This window comes from Syzygium oleosum, unplaced genomic scaffold (genome assembly GCF_021117445.2).
Source record: "Syzygium oleosum isolate NSW1041296 unplaced genomic scaffold, Sole_v2.1 Sole_v2.25, whole genome shotgun sequence".
Taxonomy (NCBI): Eukaryota; Viridiplantae; Streptophyta; class Magnoliopsida; order Myrtales; family Myrtaceae; genus Syzygium; species Syzygium oleosum.
This window is the reverse complement of record NW_026607509.1, coordinates 1,650,537-1,662,148: the sequence shown is the minus strand read 5'-3', so window position 1 is coordinate 1,662,148 and position 11,612 is coordinate 1,650,537. Positions and strand designations below refer to the sequence as shown.

At 40.8% G+C, this 11,612-nt stretch overlaps 1 protein-coding gene across 1 annotated transcript; it reads left to right on the top strand.

Moving 5' to 3' along the window:
* The first annotated feature begins 8,917 nt into the window (after window positions 1-8,917).
* LOC115668390 (uncharacterized) lies at window positions 8,918-11,552 on the top strand. The gene is made up of 3 exons (XM_030589853.2): window positions 8,918-9,059; window positions 10,168-10,931; window positions 11,260-11,552. Exons 2-3 carry the CDS (start codon window positions 10,328-10,330, stop codon window positions 11,457-11,459), a joined length of 804 nt encoding a protein of 267 aa, XP_030445713.1. The 5' UTR covers window positions 8,918-9,059; window positions 10,168-10,327; the 3' UTR covers window positions 11,460-11,552.
* Window positions 11,553-11,612: the final 60 nt, after the last annotated feature.

The following is an 11,612-nucleotide window of genomic DNA, read 5'->3' as shown; positions in this document are numbered from 1 at the left end:
GCGGAACAAAAACGAAATTGAAACTGAGAAGAATAAAAGAACACACGGATTTACATGGAAAACCTTTGCGGGAAAAACTATGGGCAGAGGAGAACCAAAATTCGATAGGAAAATTCAAGAATTACAAAGGGTGGCTCAAAAAAAAAAAAAAAACCTTTGAACTCTTTCTGTCTCTACTCAAAATCTAATAACTTGATAAAATCAATATTGATGTTACTCCATACCGTGGGGGTACAGCCCCCGCACCCTCGCCGAGGATTAGTGTTGGGCCACGGGCTTGGATTGTATCCGAAACAGAATTCAAGACATACTCAACACTAGATAAGTTTAAACATTTTCCATTGATGAACTCACATGTAATAATAGGTTTGGGTTATGAAGGATTGCAATGTGAACCCTTAAGACCATTTAGGGAGGCCGATGAGTCGAAATGCACGAAAGTTAGCCCAGACACCACATGACCGCTAAAGCAACAAAATAAAAAGGCAGAAGATGACAATCGAATGTCATCATGATGAAATTTTCTCTATAGAAGCCATTAGTGTTGTTTTCAAACCGAGTTAAAGCATCACTAGATGATGTTTATCATCTCAAATCTGCAGTTCAGGCAAATTAATGCTAGACCACATAGAGCAATTAATCGAAATTGGAGAAAACGATAGCAATTCTGATTATTTAATGAAGCCAAGGCCGCTTTGTTGTTTTTAAGCCTCAGATATGACTATGAGTGATGCATAAAGCATGCAGTTGCTAGAACTTAGCAGGAAATCGGAAAGGTAAACCCAAGATGGATGACAGAATGCACCGACAGATCAGCGAGGTCTTGCACATTATTAGGCAACTAATTGAGCAAGGTTTACAGAAGAAACCAAAGAACCATTAATTCAGCTTTCTCTCTCTTCATCTTCTCTGATTTATGCTGTGCTTTTTCTACTTTCCTTTTAGTCCACAAGCTTCTTCATCGTTTAATTCCTAGGGTTTCGTTCTAACGGCGATAACAATTCAGAGTCCGGTCATTTCTATGCTTGAGCAAATTAGTAGTTTTGCAGACACATATGGACATATGTTTTGTACTATTTGTTCTTCGATCTAGTAGAGTTCATACATTTTTTTTTGTTTTTAGTTACATGTGCATCTTGTCTTATAAAACACGGTGTAAAGAGCACATAAAAAGGTTCACTGTATCAGAGCTTCAAAGTCAAGTCCAGACCTCCCTCTTTTTTTGAGTCCTCACTCTTATTAGGATCTGAGCCACTCCCCCTCTTTGACAACCCCAAGAAGTTACAACCAGGGCTGGTCTCTTGGTTTGCGACCGAGCTTGCAACATTCCGGCGTCTAATCTCAGGCGTCGTCAAAGGTAACCATAGGGCACATTGAGAACCATTACCTTGCTTTGGCTTGAACGGCACGCCCATGCCAGAGCCACCACCGTGGGCAGCTGCAGGGTTGAACACTGGGGCAGCTGCAAAACGGTCAACCCTGAGAGGAGGCGGTTGGCTTGCGGCAGCAGAGTTTTTCATGAAAGAGAGGCGTTTTTCAATGTAGAGTCTCTTGGCTTCTCTCTTCTCTTTGCGGTGCGCATTCTGGTGACCGCCTAGGGCTTGTGAAGAAACGAAAGATCTGAAACAAAATGTGCAATTGTAGGTTCTGGGTGAATCCAGGCTCAAAGATGCAGCCGATGGGTTTGAATTAGCTGTTGAGCTCTCTGAAGAGTTTGCTTTTGCCATAGAGAGAGAGAGAGAGAGAGAGATTTTATGTAAGATAAAGGGTTGTGTGGTGTTAGAGCATGAAGGTTGTTAAGCTTTTTATAGAGGAAAAAGGGGGGTTAAGTATGAGGAAGGACACAACACGTTTTGTCACGACTGTACTTAAGAAAAACTTTCCTTTGAACCTGTTTGTAAGGATTGTCTATGTGCCTGTATAACAAGCATGACATTTCAGGAAAATATGGGACTGCATACATGTGTGTTGTTGATCATGCATCTTCCTCACACGATAAAGCTTTTAATTCGATTTTAATTGCGTTTGAGAGCAATCAATCAGAATGAGAAGCGATGGATTTGCAGTAAAGAAAGATAGCACCAAAAGGCGGAGTTAAGTTTAGGGTTCTTATTAAATCCTGGTGAGGAGCATAATGCAGAAGTGAAGCAAAGGACTAGACACCTGGTGTTGAAGGGAAAAGGAGAGAATTAGGGCTAAACTCGTCTTCATCCGAGCGTTATGAGCAATGTTTGGATAAATCTTAGTATTTTCTGCAAATACCAACGTTAGAATAATCTGGTTTAGTCTTTGTAAAAGAAATGAGTTGCATGATTGTGTAACCATCGCTTACATAAGAATGGCCATGCATGTCATTTTCCTTTGTATAGCAGCAGGTGGCCAAATATTTTTAACTACATATGCTAGCTGAAATGATTCATTTGTTCATAGAAAGTCGCAGATTATCATCGAATCAATCATGTAAATATCGGACACACGAAGATAGAACTTTTATATTGTTGCTACATATTGACCATCCCCATGTATAAGCACGGACCTAAACCTTAGAACTTCCCTACAATATACCTACACGCATGCAACAAGTTAAGAAAACATGCACGTCGTGTTCGGGGGTTTTCCAACGTTAATGAGTATAAGCGTATGATAAAAAGAGTCTCCTTATTCGTCAAATATCTATTTTCCCATTTTCGCTTCCTCTTTAAAAACAAAAGTTTAACAGGTGATTATTTTTCATTGCTGCAATTGCTATCAAGTTCTTTCAGTATATTTGGTGATAATGACATAAGCTAATAATCGAAACAATTAAAGGTATACTATTGCGACATTATCTGCTTGTAGAGATCTCTCTCTATATGTCCGTTTGCCTAATTATTTTTTATTTAGCATAGAATCCTATTAAATAGTTTCTAATCTATTTGGTTCGAATATGCTATTCTTAGTGAAGCAAATTTTCTTTGTTAACCATAGTAGTCCCCCACTTTAAAGCCCCTCTCTTAATGTTAAATGGAGATAGTGGTCATTAATAGTTTGTAGTTATACCCACCAGTGGGCAGCTGCGCTGGTTAGGGCGTTCGCAGTCTTTACCCGTGAGACCTGGGATTGATTCCCAAGCACTGCTATCGCGATTTAAGTGGGGGACCATGGTGGTGGGTTGTTGTGCTAGTTCCCCTCGAGGTATAGTCGATGTTGGCTGTCGGCCGTACGTGCGGATCCTCGATTATAAAAAAAAAAAAAAATAGTGTGTAGTTATTGTCTAGTAGAAAATATTGATCAATTAATTAGCTGATGAATAAAGTTAAGGTCAACGGTCATAAATACAGTTCACCTTTAAAGTATGCATTTTATGCTGTCAACTAGTTCTCTTCTTCCCTTCAAAGGTAGATACATATCTGTTTATCGACCAAAATTTTCTTCCATATTCTCGCGTAGTTAACTTGGATAAAACATGATAGTACCTCTGTGTATAATAGAGTCACTATTACTCTATACACAATATGCATATATAATGAAAAAATTACCTAATTAGTTCTAAACCCAGCGTATGGACGCCAATTTAATCCTAAATTTTTCAATTTTGCCAATTTAATCTTTTTTTTTGCATGAAATTTCAATGTACTCATTCTGGTCAATTTTCGCCAAAAGTCGCTAACATGGTGATCCAATCATCGCTATCCTACGTGGCACACCGCCATGTTAGTAGTTTCCAGTGAAAATTGGCTAGAAGAACTATATGAAAATCTCGTGAAAAGGTTCGTGACTGAATTGGCATTCATATGGTAGATTTATGACTAATTGGACAATTTCTGTGCTTGAGAACATCCCTACACTATGTAATGTATAGATCGTGATAGAGTCAATATTACTTCATGTGTTAGATGTAGACAATTTTATTTGGATTTAGTTTCTAAAAAGTTTTCTCCTAGGTTTTCTTCATAAGAGGAAATTACTCTTTCATTAGAAAACATATGTCCACATTAAATGCACTACACGTGCAAATACCAATTTAGTATCACATATATGTATTTATGTTGTTATCTCTCTTCGAAAATTTAGTATGCTCAATAACATTAGTATTCTCAAAAATTACAAAAACCTACATAATCCAAACTAGAGTAAAACTACTAGTGAAGAATATCAAAAAGATGTTCATTGAGTCGTACTTGAATGTATTATTGCATAGATTAACAGTGACGAAATTTTCAAACTTTTATTGGGAGATGAGTTACTACTTATTATCAGTGCCTATGGAGTGCGATTACATACTCTGATTATGTATTGAATTTTCAATGTGACGACTCTTAACCCACTGAAGCCGTAGCAAAAGCAACTCTTCATAGGGCAATCGCCATTTCTTATGAACCCAAACCTAGGTGATCTATCCATGACCATGATGAAGTTCGGCTGAAACTAAGTGGAGGTTCAAATCGATTGATATTGAAGAATCAGTGGCTGAGTTGCGGTAAGGGCGAAATGCCACTCAGACACCTAGTTAGCTAGTTCTCCCTAAAATGCATTGAGGGCAGCGGTTGATTGGACATTTACATGTAAAGCACTGGTTCAATACGAGCTGCGAGAGCGGTACCAAATCTAGGTAGACTCTGAATACTACATATGATCTTCAAATAATAAGGTCAAGGTCGGCCAGTGAGATGATGGGAGGTATTGTAAAAGTTTTTTTCTTTTTGTACATGCTTCCCAATACGATGGAAAAAAACTTGGCTTCTCGTTGTTATTGTATATGATTTTTTCCATTAATCCTACAATGTGTATATCTTTCCTCTGACGTATCTTTTATCAAATTTCAAGAAAAACAAATAATAATTTTCTCAAACACCAGTTCTATAATATGTATTGAATAAATAAGGTAAAAGTTACACATATTGAGTCATGTAGATCATAATTACCTGTACTTTTTGCTTCTATGTGAATTTCCTATCTCTTACCTCAATTTACTTAGTTTTTCTCATTTAATCCTTTTAAACTTTGTGCTATCAAGTATATTTTACAAGAACAACGGATCCGAAGCGTGGGTCAAGCAACTAGTAGTAACACTGGAATTTTCTCGATGCTATTTATTTATTATTAAATATTTTCTTTCTATTGTTATTTTTGAAGGAAAATGAAATAGAAAGAAAATAGAATTCAAAAGAATTCGAATTTGGAATTCTATTCCATTCTAAAATTCTATTAAATTATAGAAATTCTATTGATTAATTCTATTTATATTAAGTAATCAAAATATTAACTAATCCAAATTTTATTAAATATTAAATTAAATAATAAACTATAGTATAAACTATACTAATATACCAAAACTATGTAATAAATCTAAATACTAAATAATAAATTTAAATACTCTCACAGCTATAATGTGTGTGTTGAGAGAGAGAGAGAGAGAGAGAGTATTTGTATTACATGTTAGGGGGAGCTGAAAAGTACTTTATATACTTACTTCGCATTTGATATAATGGACCGAGCCAATCTAATGCACGATGGTCGTGAAAACTTTTCAAGTAGAGTTCGCCGCAATCTTCTACCTTTCCCGAGCGATCGGTTTAATTTATCGGAACGACGGGTAGATGACATTATTACCTGAAGGTAGACCTATTAAACGGGTGGGTCGGATCGAGTTTGGGTCGGGTCATAAATGGTCCGACTCAAATTGATCCATTAACCCATTTATTTGGAATATAAATATCCCGACCTGTACCTGATCCGACCCATATTAGTAAAATACTTATATATTTAACTAAATATAAGATAACTTGTTTCTTATGACTCTTTTTAAAAATTATACCACTAAAACATTTTCATACAATACAAAACTAGTGAACAATTTTTATAATTTTTTTTTAAATTGAGGTTTTTTTTGTTTCGTGAAAAATGCAACATTTTTATAAAATATTTTCCATGAAGTCATTTTCCAAGAAAATAAAAAAATTTCCAGTGTTTGGTTGAAACTTGAAAATGAATTAGAAAATATCTTCCGACGTTTGGTATATAAAATCTGATTTGATTTTACTTCATGCGTGCATTTTAATAATTTTAATAATTTTTTATTGTTATTTATTTTTTTAAAAATCGAATTTTTAATTTTTTAATTTTTATTATTTTCTGTTTCCTTTATTTTTGGCCGGTGGCTGGCCAGCGGCCACAAACGAGGACAAGCTCGCCGATATGGCAAGGCCTCGGCCTCACCGGCCTCAGGTGAGCCTCGAGCTCGCTCGATTCCGGCGAGCCGAGCCTCACCAGCCTCAGGCGAGGCTCCACCTCGCTAGATCCGGCGAGGTCGAGATCACCTGAGGCCGGAGAGCTCGAGTCTTGCCAAATCAACGAGGCCTCGGGCTCGTCGGAATCCGGCGAGCTCGGCCTTGTCGACCTTGGGCGAGGCTCCAGCCTCACCGATCTGGCCAACCTCAAGCTCGCCGAGCCCGAGGCCTCGCTGGCCTCCAACGAGGTCGTTCCTCCCCTGTGGCCGATAGCCGATCACTGGCTGTCGCTGTGACCGGCCACCGACCGAAAATAAAGAAAAAATAATAAAAATAATTTCAATTTTTTTATAAAAAAGGGATGGGCTTAATGGGTAGGTTGGAAATGAGTTCCACACTCAATCTATTAAGACCCATTTATGGTAGGCTTAAAACTTCAAGACCCATTTAAAATAGGCTTTTCAAAGTTGTATTGACCCATTTATGATCAATTTAAAAAATAAATTGATCATATATGAATTTTAAGACTCATTTAACAGGTCTACCTCAAGGCGACGTCAACGGCATTCTCTTCTTCATGCAAGATTGTCGTGGCCACGTACTCCCACCGCCCCACCCAAGTGTACGGTGGATTCAAGGGCGAGTCAAACACCGTGCTTCCATAAGTGATGTGCATAATGGAGACAGATTACGTGACCTCCTCCTCCTTCAGGAACCTTGAAAAGCAAGATCTGCCATAAATGCAAATCGGATCGTTACGAGCCCCATTGAAACCGCATCTGCCTTCGAAAGCATGCATCCACAGAGAGAGAGAGAGAGAGAGAGAGAGAGAGAGATGACTGGACGAGTGTCCGTTGATCCTCTTTCTCGAGTTCGTGCTGCAATGCAATGGTTACAACAGTCGTTTCGGTTTTGCTCGGACATTTTCGTCGCCATGCAAAGAAACCCACGTGCTGAAATATAGGCTTCGGGGCCTTGAATTGACCCAAGTTGAGGCCTAATAAAAGATGGATTCTTCTCAATTGTCAGTTCGGGCCCAAGGAGTAACAAAAACAAAAAAGTCAAGGACATAATTTGGGTTGATAATCGAATTTCAAAACTCTAACATGCGCATTTGAGATGTTAAGAAGTTGGCCGTGAATTATCAAGCATATAGTTAGTATTCGCATCTTGGGAATCGTAAGCATCGTGATTTTACACGGATCATTACGAGACAAATTCTTAATAATGTTTGCAGGTTTATTTAGATCTGAAAAAGTAAACGAGTTTATAGAGTTTTAATTATTTTCCAGTTTTGGCGAATAATTTTGTAATTTATTTGGCGTATGTAATATTTTTTTTTATTGGCATTTTATACGCAATCGTGTCGTTACATTAGGAATATATAATTAGATAGGGAAAATTCCAATTAAGGACCCCAAGTGGGGCCTTTTTTTCAAAAGAGGACCCCAAGTGGATTTAGTGTTAAATAAGGACTTGAAGTGCCCAAAAAGTCTCAAATAAGGGTCTGGGTTGCCAGCCGACCAAAATGCGTGCCGGCCGGCGAGAATGTTACTATTCCGGCACCGGAATAGTAACTTTTTAATTTTTTTTTCCTTTGCTGTTTTTTTTCTTCTCTTCCTCCGCCGGCCATAGCCGGGGCCGGCGGAGGTCGTCGGCCTCAAGCAAGGCCGCCCTCGCCAGTTGCCGGCGAGGTCGAGCCTCGCCGGATCTGGCGAGGGCTCGGCCCCACCGGCCGCTAGCGAGGCTCGACCTCGCCTACCTCACCCGACGCCGGTGAGGTCGAGCCTCACCAGCGGCCGGCGGGGCTGAGCCCTCGCTAGATCCGGGCGAGGCTCGACCTCGCCGCAGAATCGGGCGAGGGCTCGGCCCCGCTGCCTCACCCGACGCCGGCGAGGTCGAACCTCGCCGGCCGGCGGGGCCGAGCCCTCGCCGGATCTGGCGAGGCTCGACCTCGCCGGCAAGCCGGGCGAGGCTCGACCTCGCCCGCAACGGCGAGGTCGAGCCCGCGCCGGTTACGCGAGGGCTCGACCTCGCCGGCGTTGGCGAGGCCGATCTCGCCTTTGCGGTGCAAGGCCGGCCTCGCTTGCGGCCGGCGAGGTCGAGCCCTCGCCAGAACTGGCCAAGCTCGACCTCGCCGTTGCTGGGCGAGGTCGAGCCTCGCCAGCGGCGAGCCCTCGCCGGCAACTGGCGAGGCCGACCTCGCCCAGCCCAGGCGAGGGCGGCCTCGCCTGAGGCCGACAACCTCCGCCGGCCCCGGCTATGGCCGGCGGAGGAAGAGAAGAAAAAAAAAAGAAAAGGAAAAGAAAAAGAAAAAAAACAGAAAAGGAAAAAATAAAAAAAAAATTAAAAATTTACTATTCCGATGCCGGAATAGTAACATTCTTGTCGGCCGGCAGGCATTTTGGCCGGCCGGCAACCCAGACCCTTATTTAAGACTTTTTGGGCACTTCGGATCTTTATTTGAGACTGATTGGGCACTTCAGGCTCTTATTTGACACTAAATTTACTTGGGGTCCTCTTTTGAGAAAAAGGCCCCAGTTGAGGTCCTTAATTGGAATTTTCCCAATTAGATATGATATTTACTAAAATGTGTTTTTGAGTACCATAAATCGAAAAGGGCAAAAAGAAAAAATGAAAATAGGTTTAATTTATCTTTCTAGGCTCGAAGCCTAACGGGCGTGCCCTTGCTAGGTAGTTTGCACTTTGCAGTTGGATAGCCATAGCCATTAGCCACTAGCCAGCCGATATCCTCCATCGACTGAAACTCCGGCGGTGGATCACCGTCATCTTCGCCCGACGCCGTTTGCAGCTTCATCAAGCGGCGGGAGGCTCGCTCTGTGCCCGCAGGTTGCACCTTCGAATCACTCATGCTCTCTCTCTCTGTGCTTGCACTTGTTGCTGCAGTTCGATGCAAAGCGAATGAGTATTCGCAAGATTCGATCTTTTTGTTGGGTTGATTGGCCTAATTTTGCTGCTGGCACCTCTGATGAATTTGTTACGGATTTTGTTATTTCTTGTAGAGATTTTATATGGGTCAGTCTCTGTGTTTGGAATCATTTGGGTGGTTGACTGATTTTTTTCCATTGATGTCAAAGCATTGTTAGTGGACGCAGTTACTGCAAACTATGATCCGGTGTGCAAAGAAGAGTCTCGTGGTTTTGCAAGAGATGTGTTGAAGGACTGTTGTTGTATGCGGAAAAATGGGGTAAATGGGGTTGGGATGCGGGGACTCATGGCCACTGTGGGGGGCAGGAATGGGGGATCAACACGCGTGGCGCGGGTGGGGCTGCTGACTAGTGGGTTTGGAGCGGCTTGTCCCTGGACAATCCCGCGATCGTACTCTCTTGGCCATTGTTAGATTTGCTAGATGAGTGAAGCTCGTATTATGCCGTGTGATAGAGCTTGTAGAGCTTCAGAAGTACTTGCTGTGATCAGATTCATGCTAGAGAATGGATAGAGCCCTCAACTTAATGATGCAAATGAACTGTAGATTGAGAAGGAAGAAAATCAAATCTTTTGAGTAGAAGTTTATAGTCATTTCTCATATATTCCGGCGTAAAAGTATGATCCTTGTACTTTTGGGTTTGATGCTGCTATTAGACTAGAATCGATCCATTAGGAGAACGGGAGGAGGAAAGAATAACGGGTACTTCAAATGCGGTGACATGGTCTCTGTTTTTCGTTCGAACTTCATGCCGGTACCATCAATTTGTACATTGATTACATGTAGAGATGAAGTCATTTACTGCAATGTGCATTAGATACTTTGGTTAGCAGTTGCTCGGTGCATGTTCACTATTTATATTTCAAGAGCAAACCCTAGTTGTCATGTTGTTTAGTTGAGAGAATTTCTTTTGTAGTGGGTTTTTTCAAATAGACGAATCATTTAGCTTTTCATTTCCCTTTTTTTCTTTGGTTATTGAATGAAAGTGACATCGATGTCTCTTTGTTACAGTGCACAAATGAGAAGGAAATAGAGAGAGTATGACGGATTGACCGATTTTTTTCAGAAGGGGAAGAGGGAGCTTAATTCGGTTCTTTGCTTCAAGCTGAAAATTTTTTTGGGTTCAGTCACATTTACCAGAGAAGAATTTGCAGCTGACTTAAAGTTCTTGATGAATTCCCTACATTTCTCTTCTTCCCTACCTCTGTTGCCATCACTTTCTGGGCGTCCCCTACCTTATATCGCACCCCAGTGTTGTTATTTTGGTTCTAGTGACCACCGTCAGCACAAACACCATCTCTCTCGTTCTTCTTTATCCTTTAACTTATCAAATTTCCGTTTGTCGTATATGAGTACAAACGCTCTGTCAAATGAGGGGACAATTCCTGTTATGAACTTTGAGGAACTTGCAGAGAAAGATTGGTCCTTTCTTGAGATGGATGACGATCCTCAAGCAGGCAACAATGTCAGACGCATAATATCTGCAGGAGAACTAGAGAGCACCTCCAAGGTTTTGGTTACTTTTGGTTCTGAAGGTTTTGTAGATAGGTTGTTTGATACGTCAAATTGCCAGCTTCTGCTTGTTGTCCATGATTCACTCTTGGTGTTGGCTTGTATAAAGGAAAAATATGACAAGATTAAGTGCTGGCAAGGTGAACTAATATATGTTCCAGATAAGTGGGCGCCTTTTGATGTGGTGTACATTTATTATCTGCCAGCTTTACCATTCACCCTTGACCAGGTTTTTGAAGCACTAGCCGAGCGATGCCTCCCAGGTACTTTGTGTTCTTGTTCTATTCTTATATGCTGTTCCGAGCTCATCTCTGTTTTGTCTTTTGCTATCCTCATGTCTGCAAATCCTTCTGTCATTTATTACAAAATAAGCTTCATGTTGTTTCCATCCCTAGTAGAATTATTGTATCTGTGAACAGTACTGCTGAGTGCTTGTTACATAAACATTAGGTTACCATCACATTATTGTGTTTGATCGCAGTATTTGCTAGTATTGACGGGCTCCGTAAATAGGAGTAGTTATGGTAGTTTAGATGGAGCTATTCTCCATTTTTCTTAGGTTGACCTTCTCAGAATCTGCGTTTGTGTCAGGTGCCAGAATCGTTATTGGTCATCCTCTAGGGAGGCAAGTCCTGGAGCAGCAGCGGCAAGAATTTCCCAACTGCATAGTCTCTGATTTGCCTGATAAGATGACCTTAGAGAAGGTTGCAGTTGCCCATTTCTTTGAAATGGCAGATTTTGTAGATGAGCCTGGATTTTATCTTACTGTTTTGAAGTTCAATGGGGCATGAATACGACTTCTGTTATGTTAGAGGGACCACTTGGTGTAATAGAACAAATGAATTTCGATCAAGTAAAGTAAATTCAGCTTCGGGAGCTCAGAATTCAAGTTTTTGTTTAACCTTTTAGTTTTTCTTATTCATTTGAAGTAAATCGTCTGGAGC

What these genes read in the sequence shown, in the direction of transcription:
- LOC115668390 (XM_030589853.2), top strand. Translation starts at nt 10,328, where the DNA reads ATGAATTCCCTACATTTCTCTTCTTCCCTACCTCTGTTGCCATCACTT. An exon ending in AGCCGAGCGATGCCTCCCAG is followed by an intron (nt 10,932 to 11,259) that starts GTACTTTGTGTT and finishes CGTTTGTGTCAG; the next exon opens with GTGCCAGAATCGTTATTGGT.